Source organism: Lissotriton helveticus, chromosome 12 (genome assembly GCF_964261635.1).
Source record: "Lissotriton helveticus chromosome 12, aLisHel1.1, whole genome shotgun sequence".
Taxonomy (NCBI): Eukaryota; Metazoa; Chordata; class Amphibia; order Caudata; family Salamandridae; genus Lissotriton; species Lissotriton helveticus.
The window spans coordinates 699,612,574-699,630,227 of NC_136073.1; the positions used below are offsets into that span (position 1 = coordinate 699,612,574).

The following is a 17,654-nucleotide window of genomic DNA, read 5'->3' on the forward strand; positions in this document are numbered from 1 at the left end:
AAGAACTTGGTCCCCTCTGCTTTCAGGTTTTCTTCTTCCTTGATCCAGGCTTGGATCCATCAAACTTTTCTTCACTGGTCGCCTGCCAGCAACTTCCTTCTTCCAGGCTCCTGGTCCGGCACGAGGATTCCCGACGTCTTTTCAGACCTATGCAGCTGCAGCCCCTGGGCTAGGTAACTTCGGCATTTTGGTGCCCCAGCATAGCCTCACTATCCAAGGGTCAGGATCCACTGTCGTTTTCTCCCTATCAGGTCGGGTTCGCCCGTGAACACTAACTTTGTGAATTCTAGCTTCCATAGACTTTGTCCCGCATCCCGCGTGAGAGTGCACACTCTGCACCCGAGTTCCCTAGGCCTCCTGCTAGTAATCTAAAGGTTCAGTAGTCCAGTCCTAGCGATCCCAAAGCCTCTGAGAATCGTTACTTACCTGCTAGTAATTCGCATTCCACTTTTAGAGTATATGGTTTTTCGTGCCCCTCGGGCATTTGTGTATAACGTGCTAACTTAAGTATTTTCATAAGAGTTTTGTTGTGTGCTTAGCACCCTGTCCTCATAAAGAGTACAGGGTTGTTGTGATTCTAATAAATACATTGTTTATTTTCATAACACTTGTGTGGTGTCCTTTCACTGGGTGTTCAAGGGGTAATGTGATGGTAAAACAGCTGGCTTAACACGCCCTCTAGAGTCTTAGCCTTAGACTGCTCGTATCCATGCTACTAGGATAGCTGGTCTATAAGGTTGACTTACAACCAATCATCAATAAGGGTTGTTTGGACTGATATATAGTGATCACTAGAATAGTGAACACTGCACATCAGGCCAACTTCTCACAACCATCTCACATGATTCCAAGCACTCTGCCTTCAGGATTGTTAAGGCCTGCCATAGGAGTGACTGATAGGAATATATGTGTCCATTTTAGGTTTAGATATAGGGATACTATATCTATAGCAAAGGGTGATTACACCACCTTGCCCCAGCTGTCAAGCAGCCAGTTTTGTCTGATTTAGTTAGTCACTCAGGGGCGGCATAATACATGCTGCAGCCCCTGGGAGACTACTGGGTACACCTCTGCCCTGGTTACAGGGACACAAGAGAGGGCCCAGTGCCAATTCAGTACCTGGGTACAATTTGGAGTAGAGAGACAGCTAGGCTGTGGGTCTGATTAGCAGGCCCACAGCCAGGGAAGTCGTAAACCAGTGAAGCAAAAAGCAAAAAATCTGGGTGATCATAGGATTGCAGACCCTACTCTCCTACACGCAGACCCACCACCGGGGTTGGTATTGCTGGGGTATCTATTCTAAGGTAAGGAATCTATCACTAACGTGTCTCTTTCAGATTCACAAGGTGCTACTTGTGTAACGATATATCTGTAAGAGACATTAGTTAGTGATAGATTCCTTACATACCCACCCATCCTCCCCGTTCTGCGAACCGATATCTAGGGTTAGGGTTATCCGCTTTCAGGGCCCTAGTTTCAATGGCACCAGTGTTGGTTTTTAACATGGCTCAGCGCTTCTGGCGCGGAAAAGCTGTGTCTAAGAACTGATGTCAGCACGCGGAGGCGGCGTCTAAGTACTCCAACGACGTCATCACGGCGCCCTCGACGCCGACGACTGACGCGGAGCCGCAGACGACGCCTACCGACGCGCAAGGGTACTGCTACGCAAAAAAATTCCGGATCCAGTCTGACGCCTGGGGATATTCTAAGGTAAGGAATCTATCACTAACTAATGTCTCTTACAGATATATCGTTACACAAGTAGTAACTTGTGCTTCAGGATCACTTAGCTAGGGTCATGTCCAGGTCCATGTAGATATCATTTTAGGGTGGTGGCCCGGCCCGGCCTCGTCTGGCCCCGGATCCCCAGATGGCCCGCCCTTTGCCCAGGCTCAGCCCGGCGCCCGCCCGCGTCCTGCGATGCGCAGGATGGGCGTGGCTAAGTACAAACAGGAAGTGGGCAGGAAGAATCCCCAGCTGCGGCCGGTGATAAGGCTGCTGGTCCTCGCAGTCCCGCACCAAGAGTCCTGGCTCCACGAAGGGCAAAGAAATCCCGCGTTGAGAGTCCCAAAGAAAGCAAAAGACCGTTCGTAAAGGTCACAGCAACCACTACTGCTGCGAGCGGCTCCCGCGAAGCGGGGGCCTCGAGCAGTTAAGTACGGTGCGCGGGAAGAGTCCCCAGCTGCGGCCGGTGATAAGGCTGCTGGTCCTCTCAGTCCCGCACCAAGAGTCCTGGCTCCATGAAGGGCAAAGAAATCCCACGTTGAGAGTCCCAAAGAAAGCAAGACCGTTTGTAAAGGTCACAGCAACCACTACTGCTGCGAGCGGCACCTCAAAACAATGTGTATTTACATTTGCAATCCAAACTGTTACAATCTGTATATTTACTGCAAAGTACTTATGACTTGCCTGTGCCAAGCTTGGTTGGTTCTAGGAAATAAAATAACAAAAGTATTTTTATACAAAACCAGTTGGTCTGAAGTTCAGTCTTTGAGTGTGTGAATTCATTTGCTGATTGTGTACAACAAATGCTTAACACTGTCCTCTGATAAAGCCTTACTGCTTGACCACACTACCACTCTACCACAAATAGAGTGGTGCTATCTAACCTTACCTCTGCCTACCTTTGGGGTTCCACTGAACTCTGTGCACACTCTCTCATTTTGGTATAGTATATACAGAGCCAGCTTCGTACAAAAGGGACCTGGTTGGTAGGGACCCTGTGCACTACAATCAAAACCTCATCAAATACCAGCCAAAATGTGGGAGCTAACCTTGTCAAAAGAGACACTTTCTCACAAATATTAGCACACCAAATCGATTTAGAAGTCAAGCTCCAAACTATTACTATGGATAATTAAGTGTTTTTTTTCTCCATGGTTGCCTACTTTATTTTTATCTCTGTGGGTGTATTGTAGTCCTACAAGTTGATGTAAGGAGATGAGCATCCAGTTGCTGAGAAGACCGATAATCCTGAACCATTGTAGAAGCTAAAAATGAAAATGGAGGTCAAGTTGAAGAAAAGTTTAGTGTAGAAGTATCCTAAAAAAGAATTAAAAGCTGCTGATCAGCCAGGTATCCAAACTTGATCTGCTCTTATCTGGGTTTGAGAACTGTCAGCAGAACACTCATGATTTTGGTTTAATTGATGGTGCCGTTTCTCATGCAAGTTTTTTGTTACAGGACCTGGATGTAAAGTCCTTACTGCTTGAAGCCTACTTAAAGGGACAGCAAGAAATGCTGTATGTGGTGCCATTCATTGCAAAAGTTTTGGAATCCAGTGTCAGGAGTGTGGTGAGTGGTTTCTGTTTTAAAGCATAGCATTTCTGCATGAGTATGGTATATACAGTCATGTATGTTCCTTGACATCTTAATGAGCAAACCACACTAAGACAAGTCCATAAAACAGTTATTGAACAAAAATAGTTTGGCAATTGATTGTTAATGGTATTGTGAGTGCACGGATCCAGTTGTAGACTCAGTGCATTGTAGTTTTAAGTTCTACTGCTACTGATAAATGATTTGTGTATATGCTCTGTACTATGCCTTATAAGACACTTTTTGATTCTTATATGGCTAAACTGTGCCCTTGAACCACCACTTGCTATTTAGCAGTTTTTTTTCAGAACTAACATTACTTTGCTCAACTCCCAGGCTGAAGGCTGATTTATTCAACCATTGACATTGCGTAGTGCTGACTGTAGGCCCTAAAGTGGGACATAATCCTCCCCTCCGGTAGCATTGGTTAATTAAGTTCCTTTTCATTGTAGGTTTTCCGACCACCAAATCCATGGACAATGGCAATCATGAATGTCCTTGCTGAATTGCATCAGGAACATGACCTTAAAGTAGGTGTCTTCCTCGTGTTTATTTGTTTTCTCTGTTCTTTCTATAGATATGTTAAAAGTAGAAATTGCCTGATGCTTTGCAAGTGTATGAGTCAAATATCACTTCTACAAACTGGGCAAGAACGTATTTGATGGGGGGAAGTTGTAGGTGATTGAGGTGTGACTTCTGAGGCAGTATTATTGAAGTAGGATATTGGGCACAAATGGTGAAACTATACTATGTTAATTGCAGTTATTGCTTATCAATTAGTTGGTACAACAAGATCCTTAAGGTGGTGGATTATCTGGCACCTGTTCAGGCCAAACGTATTGCAAAAAATTGACACCGAAACAAATAGTTCTCAGACCATATAAGGAAAATGACAAAATCGTTACGCCACCATGAAATGTTATGGTGCCAAGAGTACTCCAAAGCTGCAAAATGAGTGTCTAGTCTTGAACAGTGATTCACAAGAATGCCATAAAAACTGCTAAAATCCTGCTCTTCTCTAGTAAGATTTTTTTATTTATAAGTCCTACAATATTCCACCTATCTGAAAGAGACACGTTAGTGATAGATTCCTTACCTTAGAATATCCCCAGGCGTCAGACTGGATCTGGAAAGTTTTCGCTAGCAGTACCTCTGCGCGTCAGTAGGTGGCGTTGTGTGGCTCTGCGTCCGTCGCTGGCGTCGTAATCGTCGAGATGTCACAGACTACTTAGTCGCCACCCATGCACGCTGACATTTTTCTTATTGCGCACCAATAAACGCAGATCTGGTTAGATCACGTACCTTAGTCACTTTTTGACTGCCTTTTTTTTTGGGACTTGTCTCTTGTGGGTCTTCTCTGGTGCACGTAGGGATGCCTGGTTTTAAGTACTGCGAGGCCTGTCGTCGCAATAGGCTGGTGGCAAACCCCCACGATGTCTGTCTCTACTACCTGGAGCGCAACCACGACTCCCAGTCCTGTTTGGACTGTCGGGCCATGGCCCCGAAGGCCTTGAGGGAGCGGCGCCGGAAGTTTCTTTAGGTCCGGCACTCCCCCCCCGCGCTGTTCCCGGTCCAGGGGCCGTTCTAGAGAACTCTCGCAGGGCCTACATTATAGCTCCTTGGGCTCCAAGACTTACCCCTCGGATTCGAGTAAGAGGCGACACAAAAAGAAGTCGAAGAAGCGTTGTTGCTTCCCAACGTCCCCCGTCAGCCTACCTGCCTTACCCGGGTCCGTCGGCGACTCCCTCACAGGTGCAAGAGTTTCTTGCTGCCATGGACCGGCTGTTTAGGTCTCGGGCTCCTACCGGGGCACCTTTGGGCACCGCGGTCCCCTGTCAGGATCCTGTCGGCCGGCAGCTCCTGCCCCGGGCCAACCGGATCCTGCGCCGCTGGCTCCGGCAACGGCTCCACAAGGTCCCACTCTGCTGGCCTCCCCCGACTCCACTCCGGTGCCACAGTGGATGCCTTTGGGTCCGCCCCTGCCCCGGTTCCCAGACTATTTTGTTCCTACCAGGGATCCGAATTGGGACACAGCACTGGTTCGGCCCTGTCCGGTGCTGTTCCCGACGCAGTTTGTTCCTTCCCCGGTCCCTTCCCAGCTGCTGCGGTTTGCCCCACCTACAGCGGAGGTAGAGGTCTACTGGGAGGGGTCCGAGGACCCTCCTGCTAGTCAGTGTGACTCTGAGCAGGATTGGGCGGACGACTTGGAGGTGGTCGGTGGCCTTGATGTCTCCTCTGACCCAGGGTTTGCCTCCCCCCTGCCCACCATGGAGGAACGTGCCTTGTACACGGTGGTGCTCTGTCGGGCAGCTGAGTTCCTTAACCTTGATCTCCCTATGGTGGCTCTAAAGACTAATCTCCTCACTGAGGTGTTCCAGTCGGCGTCCACCTCGTCGGAGCCACTGCTGCCATTTAATGAAGCCCTCACTGACGTCTTGCTAGGCACTTGGTTGTGGCCGGCCACAGGAGACCCTGTGGATAAGTACGTCCCCAGACGTCCTCGCCCTGCGCCGGGTGACCCTGCCTTTTTGACCACTCATCCAATGCCAGAGAGTCTGGTCATTCAAGCTTCAACGTCCCAGAGTGCCATTCCCACGGCATCGCCGGATAAGGACTCTAAGAGGCTGGAGCAGTTCGGCAAGCGGTTGTTCTCCTCGGCCAGCTTGGGGGCTGCAGTCGGTGAACACCGCATGTCAATTGGGCCGCTATTCCCACGCGGTGTGGGATACCGTTGCTCAGGAGTTACCTCAGTGTCCTGAAGAGGTCCAGGCTGTGCTGTCCTTACCTGTGACCGAGGGAACGGACGCGGCTAAATTCGCCATTCAGTGTGGCTTAGACACCTTGGACACCCTCGGTAGGGCAATTTCCACGACTGTGGTGCTTCGTCACCATGCCTAGTTGAGATTTACCGTGTTCTCACCGGACGTCCAGAGCTCGCTCATGGACCTGCCCTTTGATGGCACTCGCATGTTTGGTGATAAGGCCGACAGTGCGCTGGAGCATTTTAAGGACTCTCGGGCTACGGCCAAGTCAATGGGTCTTTCCACCACGCGCCCTGCCATGTCTACTTTTAAATTCTTTCGTGGCCATGGAAGGGGCGCCCCTGCCCGCTCGTTCAGGCAAAAGCCTACGCAGAATCAAACGCTGTGGGCGTGGAGGCCACCGTGGCGGCTCCTGGGGCCTGCGTGAGGGTCAGTCCACCACCGGCCCGCAACATTCGTCTCAAAGCCTTCAGCAGGATTCGATATCACCTTCCCAATTGGTGTTCTGTCACTTCTGACAAGTGGGTGCTGCAACTCGTTCGGAGGGGTTACTCACTCCCCTTCGAGTCTCTCCCCCCTGCCCCGCAACGCCCCCCCAAGCCATGCCACCTCTGTTCCACCGCATGTCGGGGGATCACTTTGCGTTTCTCCAGCAGAAAGTTATGTCCCTCTTGGCCAAGGGGGCCATCAAGCGTTCCTGGGCCAGAAGTAGGGCGTAGTTGTCCCCACTACTTCCTGGTCCCCAAGAAGGACAAAGGGGGCTTGCGCCCCATCTTGGACCTCAGGAACGTCAATCGCTTCCTCTGGAAGGAGAAGGTAAAGATGTTGACTCTGGCTCAGGTCTTGACTGCCCTCGACCATGGAGACTGGATGGTAGCGTTGGACTTGCAGGCCCACCGGCATTACCTGCGGTTCATGGTAGTCCAGGAGCATTTTCAGTTTGCCTGGCTCCCCTTCGGCCTTAGCAGCACCCCTCGGGTTTTCATGAAAATGATGGCGGTGGTCGCAGCTCACCTGTGCAGGTCAGGGGTGTCCGTCTTCCCCTACTTCGACGAATGGTTGTTGAAGGCGGGCTCTCCCCAAGCAGTTGTCACCCACCTTCAGACTACCGCTGACCTCCTGCATTTGCTGGGGTTCTCCATCAACGTACTGAAGTCGTACCTGAGTCCCTCTCCGAAGCTCCCCTTTATCGGAGCGGTTATGGATTCAACGCGGTTTCAGGTTTATCCTCCCGAGCAGCGAGTCCGGTATATTCAGGCTATGATTTCAATCTTTCAGCCTCTATCCCGGGTTTCAGTCAGGGTGACCCTTCGGCTCCTGGGCCTGATGGCCTCCTGCATCCTGCTAGTGCAACATGCCAGATGGCTTATGCGGGCTCTGCTGTGGGACCTGAAGTTTCAGTGGGCCCAGCATCAGGGCAACCTGTCCGACCACGTCCTGATCTCGGAGGGCACTGCGAGACAGCTGCAGTGGTGGCTCATGGACCGCGATTGGGTCAGTGGCAGATCCCTCTCCCTTCACCAGCCGGAGCAAGTAGTTGTGACGGACGCGTCCCTCCAGGGCTGGGGAGGCCACATGGGAGAGGCGGAGATCAGAGGTCCGATCACAATCAGATCTCGACGGGCACTGCACGACCATTGCAGTGGTGGTTCATGAATTGCGATTGGGTCAACAGCAGATCCCTCTCCCTTCCCCAAGCGGTGCACACAGTGGTGATGGACGCGTCCCTCCTGTGATGGGGAGGCCACTTAGGAGAGGTAGAGATCAGAGGCCTCTGGTCTCTGGTGAAATCCTGGAGCTTTGGGCGATTCTACTTGCACTGAAGGCATTCCTTCCCTCTGTCTGGGGAAGTGTGGTGCTTGTGTACACGGACAACCCCACTGCCATGTGGTATTGCAACAAAAAGGGCGGGTTGGGTCCTGGACCCTAGGTCAGTAGACTCTGCGCCTCTGGACATGGCTGGAACATCAAGGCATTAATTTGGTGGTTCAACACCTGGACGGTTCTATGAACGCCAGGGCGGACATCCGCCGGTGCATGATGGATCACGAATGACATCTGAACTCGGACATGGCGCAAGGTCGCTTTCAGCAGTGGGGAGTACCTTGGTTAGATCTATTAGCCACAGAAGAGAACGCGCAATGTCATCAGTTCTGCGCGTTGGAACTTCCAAGGCGGCACTTGCTCAGCGACACTTTTCGTTGCGAATGGAGTTGCTCTGTTGTACGCCTTTCTGCCTTTACCACTTCTGCCCAGAGTGCTGAAGATCAGGCGCGACCGGGCCCAAGTCATCCTTGTGGCTCCGGATTGGGCACAAAGATACTGGTATCCCGAGCTACTCAGCATGACGGTCCATCCCCCGATCCGTCTGCCTCTTCGGGAGGATCATCTGTCGCAGCAGCAGGGGACGGTCCTCCACCCGAACCTCTCCCGCCTCCACCTCCATGCATGGAAATTGAGCAGCGGCAGTTGATGGCTTTTGACCTTCCTCCCGAAGTCTGTGATGTTATTTTGGCAGCCAGGTGTCCCTCCACTAAAACGGTGTACGCCTGCAGGTGGCACAAATTTGTGGCATGGCGCACAGCAAAGGCCGTGGATCCCCTTTCTGCTCCTCTTTCTGAGGTCCTTCAGTTTCTTCTATCTTTGGCCCAGCAGGGCTTTGCTGTGGGCACTCTCAAAGGTGATCTTTCGGCCATCTCCATTTTTTCTACGGCTTCCAGATCAGCCTTCTCTTTTTAAGTCGCCGGTTGTTACCCGGTTCTTCACAGGCATCTTACTTCTTACTTTGACGTCTTCCAGCTTTAGAAGTAAGGTGCTGACTTTGTTTGACAGTATTTGGCATTTTTTCACCTCAGAAATGCCATCTTTTTCACTCTTGCCCTTCTTGTGGCAAAAGGGCCAGATCAGAGACTCGCTCAGTTTGTATTCCTTGTTTTCCTAAAGATCATGTCCCCAAGACTTGCCAACACTACCAGTCTTTGTCTAAGAAAACATTAAAAGACAGAGAAAGAATTTGTCTCTATGGGCTGGCTGAAAGAGATAAAACATCTTCCAGAGGCAGGTCTCTGGTGAGAAAGCGTTCCAAGAGGGCCAGATCTTCTTTCAAAAGTAAGATCCCACTCTGCTCTCCTTCAGCGTCGGGCTCGGCGCTGAAGAAACTTCCACCGGCAGGACATATGTCGACGAGCAGACCATCGACGGTGGGCTCGCCGTCTAAAGAACACTGGTTGTCGAGGCATTCTGCGGCGATCGGCACCGAAGTATCGTGATCCGCCGCCGTCGTCAACCCGGCGACGATCGGCGTTGAACTAAAAGCCTTCTGTCGTCAACTCTGCGATTGGCTATTGATGCGACCATCCCCTCGGGTGGTAAGCAACAATTTTTAAATTAGTCAGTCTACTCCACCGGTTGGGCCTTCATGTGAACATGGAGAAATCGGTTCACCGGCCCACTCAGACGATCCATTTTTTGGGCGTCCCTTTGAACTCAAACTCAGGAAAAGCGTTTCCTTCGGAGGAGAGACTTTTATCGATTAGGCAGAAATGTAGTACTCTCCTTCATACAGTTCAGTCAACGGTCCATACAGTTCAGTCAACGGTCCGGCAGGTAGCATCTCTACTGGGGTCGATGGCTTCTTGCATCTTTCTCATTCCCAACTCCAGACTGAGACCTTTACAACAGGCTCTGGAGGACAAATGGGTTCAATGGTCCAGCAAGGAACAATCATACCATATAAACATGTTAGAGCTGCGAGCAGTCCATCTAGCTCTAAAAGCTTTTCAGCCATCGATAAAATCCAACTCGATTCTGATACAGACAACACGACCACCATGTATTACCTCAACAAGCAGGCTGGTACGCACTCTCGCCCACTCTCCCTGGAAGCCCAAGCGATTTGGCACTGGCTTCTAGCCCGAGACCTCCATCACAGCAGCACACCTTCCAGGAGAGCAAAACGTGCAGGCACTCACTTAGTCGGCACTTCGAAGATAAGCCAGACTGGGTGCTCAACGACTAAGTGGTGGCAGACATTTTTCATCAGTGAGGTCAGCTGTTAATAGACTTGTTTGCAGACGACCTTAACAAAAAATGCCACGCCTTCGCGTCCAGGCTTTTCCGACCAGGGACGAGAGGGAATGCTATTTTGATGGACTGGTCTGGAGCATATCCTCCCAGTTGGAAAGGGGCCATTGTCAAGGCCCTTCTTAAGAAACCTCACCTTGACCCTTCAGAGCGTGCCAATTTCAGACCGATCTCTCTTCTCCCAGGGATTAGTAAGATCACGGAAAAAGTGGTGAATTACCAACTCTCCCACTTTTTGGAGTCCAATGATCGGCTGCGCGATTCCCAAACCGGATTCCGCCCAGGCCAAGGCACTGACACCGACACCGCTCTCCTCACTGTCATCGAGGAGGCCAGGCGCATTCTAGATGCAGGAGGATCAGTGGCAGTGATCCTCCTGGACCTGAGTGCGGCCTTCGATACGGTGAATCACCGTATCTTGATCCATCGCCTGGCCGAAGTCGGAATACGAGGGTCTGCTCTGACCTGGCTATCTTCCTTTCTTTCGAATCGCACCTTCCAAGTCTGGGAAGGCAACTCACAATCTGCATTAATTCCCCTCCAGTGTGGTGTGCCGCAGGGCTCATCTTTGAGCCCCACATTGTTTAATGTGTATATGGCCCCCCTGGAGGAGGTGGTCGCCCCCTTCGGGATCAAAATAATAAGCTAAGCCGATGATACCAAACTGGTCGTCTCACTTTCACAGCTTGGCCAATGCTCCGACAATCTCCATCTTTGCTTGACTAAGATCCATGCCTGGATGTGTGACTCCGCACTCAAGCTTAACGGAGAAAAAACTGAAATCATGATGTTAGGCCACAGTCGGCAGTTCTGCCCCCTTCCATCTGGCCGACTTGTTTAGGGGTCCCACCCACCCCGAGAAAGGAAATCAAAAGTCTAAGGGTTTGGCTTGAGCAGGACCTTTCGCTTAAGACTCATGCGAAAAAGACAGCAGGTACCTGCTTCTGCCTACTCCGTTCCGCCCGCAAAATTCTTCCCCTCCTCCAGCAACATTCTAGGAGGCTTTTGATACAAGGTCTAGTTCTGTCTAGACTAGACTTTAGCAATGCAATCTTCCTGGGAGCCCCGAAAGCTACAATTAACAAGCTTCAACAAACCCAAAACGCCGCTGCCAGGCTTCTAATGGGTATCCCCCTTAGGTCATCAGCTAAACCTGCTCTCTAAGCACTTCATTGGCTCCCCGTACGAGAGAGGATTATTTTCAAGTCATTATGCATTGCCCACAAAATCCTCCAAGGTAAAGGACCCCAGATTATGAGAAATCTGGTCACCGCCTATAAACCCAACAGACCCCTGCGTTCTGACAATGGGTTCCTGGCCATGGTGCCTAGAATTAAGAAAACTCGCACCGGAGGCCGCCGCTTTTCGGTCAACGCGGCCTCCCACTTGAATTCTCTCCCACTGCAACTTCGCGCAGATCCCAGTCTCCTCCGCTTCCGGAAATCTTTGAAAACTCTCCTCTTTCCCAAATGATTCCCCCCCACCCCCCACCCCCCCCTTCCCCTCTGAGTCTCACTCTATCTTAGCGCTGGGATGCCTCATGGTAACCGTGCGCTTTACAAAAACGCCATACAATACAATACAATACATTTGCATGCCCCTTTCCTCCCCTACCTCTCATCCCGAACGAGGTGTCCAAGCTCATCTGATCCAACATGACGATGATATTGATAGCGCCAGACTGGCTTCGTCAGTGGTGTATCCAGACCTATTACAGCTTTCGATATGCCCCCACAAGAGCCTGCCATCAGACCTTTTGACCAAGATGGACAGGAAGATTCTTCACCCCAGCCTTCCCTCACTGAACTTGGCAGCATGGCTCCTGAGGTCCTGCAATACGGACACCTAAATCTATCTCAGGATTGCATGAATATCTTGAAAGAAGCAAAGAGGCCATCCACGAGAGCATCATACCTTTTTAAGTGGAAAAGATTCTATTTGTGGTGTGCACGTAACCATTTTAATCCTACAACTGGGCAGGAAGAGGTAATTCTTCCTGATCTTTACTTGGCCAACGCAGATTTGAAGTACTCATCGATCAGGGTACACTTGGCGCCCATTATGGCCTACAGAAGGTCCCCCAGCCAACCTTCCTTTTTTCAACTTCAGGTGGTCAAGGATATCCTACAGGGTTTGAAGGTGTATTCCTCCCCCCCCCCGCCCGACTCATTCTGATAGATACATCTGCCGTGCGCGCGACTCCGTCTGACGTCACCGACCCCATATCAGGCCCACGCCGGCGTGATGACGTCAGTTCCCTTTTTTCCGCGTCTTCGACGCTAACGGTTTTCGGGATCTTCTGCGATACTTAGTATCTTTCTGTTAATTAATTGCCACTGTTTCTCTCTTACGACTTGATTCTTCTCCGAAGATGTCGTCGAGGAAAACAGGCTTTAAGCCATGTAGGTCTTGTGCCCGCACGATGTCCATCACTGACCCACATAAGGATTGTTTGTGGTGTCTTGGTTCGAGTCACGACGTCAAGAACTGCAATTCCTGTTTTAAGATGAATCCAAAGGCTCTTCGAGAGCGTGAAGCTAAATTACTTTTGGCAAAAGTAAAACAGGATTCTGGTCGTTATTCGAGATCGACGTCACGAAGATCGAAGTCGAAACAAAGGTCTCGATCGAAGTCGGGATCGGCGTCGAGGTCCAGAGCGGGTTCGAGATCTGGAGAGGAGTCGAGATCTAAAGCGAAGTCAAAATCCAGAGAAAGATCTAGATCTAGATCTAAATCGGCTTCAGGTCACGCTTCGAGCTCCTCGAGGAGAAAGCATAAGAGGAGGAAGCACAGTTCGAAACATCATTCGGAGAAGGAATCCTCTGATTCGAAGAGAAGGTCTCACAAACATCGTAAAGACTTTGTCTCTCCTTCGCCTGCTTTATCAAAAGAAGGTTCTCCAGCACCGGAGCCGGATCCGGATCCGATATCCTCGGAGCATGAAGAAGGAGAAGAGGTGATTCCTCTGGAACCGGCTCCAGCGGAGTCGCCTGTGGACCCGGAAGGTCAGAGTGAGAATGTGTCGGGACGGCCTCCATTGGAGCATCCGGTAGGTCCGTACCCTCCCTTTCCTGGTCCTGGACAGGATCCCTCGCATTTTCTAAATGCGATGTTTGGAGTGTATTCTAGGGCAATGTACCCCACTGGAGCGCCTGTTGGTCCCATGGGTCCATTGTCGTACAATCTGGGTATTCCTCAGTCGTACGCCCCGGCTCCATTTATGCCTTTCATGCCGGCGCCTCTTCCACCATGGCTCGGTACGGCTCCACCGAGGTCTTCGACTCCGCATGCGGCTTCGCCGACTCCGGATCGACCTCGCAGTCGAGATCGAGGTACCACACCTGTTCATGACTCTCGTCCTGCTGCTCCGGCTCCTCGATCGACGTCGGAACCGGCTCCGTCGGAGTCGTTACCGGATCCGTCGACTTCGATTCGATTGGAGTGGTCGAGGCGAAGAGCTCAGCGTCTTCTCGAGCAAAAGGATGATGAAAGTTCTGATGTGGAAGAGGGCGAGCTTCCTGATCATGACGATGATTTCGATGAGCTTCGGGATGCTAGTGGTCTGGAACTCTCTCCCGAGTGGGGTCTACCTTCGACTTCTGATACTCCGTCTAGGGACGTGGCTCCCTATCACGTGGTTATTAGGAAGGCTGCTGACCTTCTTAATTTAAAGTTGCCCACAGTGGAGTACAAGCCCAACATCCTCACTGAAGTCTTGCATTCTCCTTCTTCAATTGTTGAGCCTACACTACCATTTACTGATGCCTTGACGGATCCAATAAAGGAGATTTGGAAGAGGCCATTATCTGCTCCTGCAGTTTCAAGAGTTATTGCAAGGCGCTATAGAGTGGCTCCTGATGACCCGGCATTTCTTTCTACGCATCCATCTCCGGAAAGTCTTGTGATTCAGGCGGCTTGCTCTAATAGGGCTGCAGGCTCTTTCCCTCAGGTGCCAGCTGACAAAGAGTCTAAGAAATTAGATCAGTCTGCGAAGAAGACTTTCTCTTCTGGGAGCATGGCTCTTAAGTCATCAAATGCTACTTGCCTTTTAGGTAGATATGTGCATGCTCTAATGGACTCAGTGAAGCAATTGTCATCAAAACTTCCTGAGGAGGATAAGAAGAACTTTAATGAAGTGGTCTCTGACACTCAGGCTGCTGCCCGCATGGTCATTCAGAGCGGCATGGACACTGTGGATTCTGTTGCTAGAATTATGGGTTCATCCATTGCGACCAGGAGAGCCGCATGGTTAAAGTCTTCAGATTTCTCTGCGGATGTGCAGTCTACATTGCTGGACTTACCCTTTGAAGGAACTGGCCTTTTTGGTAAGAAGGCTGATGTAGCCTTGGAAAGGTTTAAGGACAGCCGTGCCACCGCAAGATCTTTGGGTCTGCAGATGAGAGGGTCGACGACTAGAAAATTCAAAGGATTTGGAAAATCTTCTTTTCGTCCCTTCAAGCAGGGTCAACAACAGCAGCAGCAGCAGCAGAACCCTCTATATAGATCTTATAGAGGTAGACAGAGGGGTCGTGGACGTGGACGTCAAGTCTCCTCTTCCTCCACTTCCTCCAATAATACCCAACCCCCACCCGCATCAGCAAAGCAGCCCTAGATCCACCATTCTGGATCATGTAGGGCCAGTAGGGGGTCGGCTTACTCATTTTCTACGAGATTTGGAATCGGTTACATCAGATCTTTGGGTTCTCAATCTCGTAGAGAATGGGTATGCACTTCCTTTTCAGGAGTTCCCTCCCAATTACCCTCCTTGCCAAGGTTATTGTTCGGAGGACCACCTGCTTCTCCTGCAGGAGGAAGTCCTGGCACTGTTTCGAAAGGGTGCAATAGAGGTGGTTCCAGAGCAGGAGAGGGGTCAAGGATGCTACTCCCGGTTTTTCTTGATTCCCAAAAAGGATGGCAGGCTTCGGCCGATCCTGGATCTCAGGGTTTTGAACCTCTATCTCAAACAGGAGAAGTTCAAAATGCTCACCCTTGCTCAGGTTCTTCTGGCGCTGATGGAAGAAGACTGGATGGTGTCGATCGACTTGCAGGATGCGTATTTTCACATCCCAATCCTGAAGTTGCACAGGAAGTATCTCCGTTTTACGGTGGGATCGCAGCACTACCAGTTTGCGGTTCTTCCCTTTGGACTTACTACTGCGCCTCGAGTTTTCACCAAGGTGATGGCAGTGGTGGCTGCGCATCTCAGAAGGTCAGGGATTCCTGTATTCCCTTATCTAGACGACTGGCTGATCAAAGCAGAGTCGCCGGAGATGGTGCTCCATCATCTGCAAGAGACAACTCAGTTGTTACACAGGTTGGGTTTTCGATAAACGTACCCAAGTCTCACCTGGTGCCCTCCCAGCGCAACCTGTTCATAGGTGCGGTACTGGACACTTCTGTATGTCGTGCGTTCCCTCCACCTCAAAGGATTCACGACATTCAGGAGATGATTCCTTTATTCTACAATGGAGCGGTTGTTCCGGTCCTGAAGGTCCTTCGTCTGCTCGGTCTGATGGCTTCTTGCATTCTGTTGGTCAGTCATGCACGCTGGCACATGAGGGCACTCCAGTGGTGCCTCCGCAGGCAGTGGTATCAGCACAACTGAGATCTCAGGGAGACAGTGAAGATCTCCAGAGAAGCTGCAGCGGATCTGTCTTGGTGGGGCGTGGAAGGCAATCTGTCGCAAGGAAAGCCTTTTCAACTGCCTCCATCAGTGGCCACAGTGATAACGGATGCATCCACTCTCGGGTGGGGTGCTCATCTGGGAGACCTGGAGGTCAAAGGTCTTTGGTCTCCGGAAGAAAGGTTGTTTCACATCAACCTTCTGGAATTGAGGGCGATACGTTTGGCGCTCAAGGCCTTCCTCCCTTCCCTTCGCGGTCGTTCGGTTCAAGTCCTAACGGACAACATGACTGCGATGTGGTACATCAACAAGCAGGGAGGAGTAGGGTCACAGTGTCTCTGCAGAGAGGCTCTGCGTCTCTGGTCCTGGGTTCAGGACCATCAGATTTGTCTGGTGGCAAATCATCTGGCCGGAGTTCTGAACGTTCGTGCAGACAGTCTCAGTCGGCAGTTCTCTGCCGACCACGAGTGGAGGCTTCACCCGGAGGTTGTTCACGACATCTTTCGGATGTGGGGGAATCCTCGGGTGGATCTATTTGCCACTCGCGAGAATGCTCACTGCCTTTCATTCTGCAGTCTCCAGTATCCGATGCAAGGAGCATTGGGGGACGCGTTTCAGTTGAGTTGGGGAGATCAACTCCTTTACGCGTTTCCTCCCATACCTTTGATTCCTCGGGTTCTGAGGAAGATTCGTCAAGACCGGGCCCAAGTCATATTGGTCGCCCCGGATTGGCCAAGAAGGGTGTGGTACTCAGACCTTCTCCACCTCTCCTCTCACCCGCCGCTCCGTCTCCCTCACAGGGCAGACCTCCTCTCTCAAATGGGGGGGCAGGTTCTACACCCCCACCTCCAGACATTACACCTTCATGCCTGGAGATTGAACGGGGCAACTTGAGTTCTTTTTCTCTCCCTCACGAGGTGGTGGATGTCATTCTCTCTGCCAGGCGTGACACCACTAAGTCCATTTACTCCTATAGGTGGTCAAAGTTTGTTTCTTGGTGCAGGGAGAGAGATGTTGACCCTTTGAAGGCTCATTTGTCTAATATTTTACAGTTTGCCCTTTCTCTGGCGCAGCAAGGTTTTGCTGTGGCCACGGTCAAGGGGTATCTTTCAGCCTTATCGGCGTTTTTATGTTTGCCGGATCAGCCATCTCTCTTTAAATCTCCGGTGGTTTTGAGATTCTTGAGGGGTCTAACGAATATGTTCCCTCCTACTCCTTTTGTTGTTCCTCATTGGGATTTGAATCTTGTGCTGACCTTTTTAATGGGTTCTCCCTTCGAACCCTTGCACAAGTGTCCATTGAGGCTTCTCTCTTTTAAAACTATCTTCCTCGTTGCAATCACCTCGGCAAGGAGGGTAAGTGAGCTTCAAGCTCTAAGTTCCAAACCCCCATTCCTGACCATTCATGCTGAAAGGATGGTTCTCAGGACCAGGGCTGCTTTTCTGCCTAAGGTGGTGACTCCTTTCCATCTTGGACAGTCCATTACCCTTCCTACCTTCTATCCTCCCCCTCACCCGTCTAAGGAGGAAGAGAGACTGCACCGCCTGGACCCTAAGAGGGCGGTGTCGTTCTATCTGGACAGGACTAAAGACTTTCGGATGGACGACCAGCTGTTTGTTGGTTTTGCTGGCTGCAAGAAGGGCAGAGCGGTGCACAAGCGCACACTTTCCAGGTGGATAATCCTGTGCATCAAGATCTGCTACTCCCTTGCTGGTAAGGACCCTCCTGAGGGTATTAGAGCACATTCTACTAGAGCAAAGTCTGCAACATCTGCTTTGTCTAGGGGTGTACCTGTTGAGGATATTTGCAAGGCCGCGACTTGGGCCTCCCTCCACACTTTCGCAAAGCATTACTGCTTGGATACCGAG

At 50.9% G+C, this 17,654-nt stretch overlaps 1 protein-coding gene across 7 annotated transcripts in view; it reads left to right on the forward strand.

The window, feature by feature from the left end:
• Nucleotides 1–17,654, forward strand: part of CNOT1 (CCR4-NOT transcription complex subunit 1) — a 1,826,813-nt gene that overhangs the window by 1,037,678 nt on the left and 771,481 nt on the right. For all 7 annotated transcript variants that reach the window (XM_078668607.1, XM_078668606.1, XM_078668608.1 and 4 more), the window contains 2 exons: nucleotides 3,184–3,294; nucleotides 3,771–3,848. In XM_078668607.1, the coding sequence (XP_078524733.1) occupies nucleotides 3,184–3,294; nucleotides 3,771–3,848 (189 nt within the window). The remainder of the gene's footprint in view (nucleotides 1–3,183; nucleotides 3,295–3,770; nucleotides 3,849–17,654) is intronic.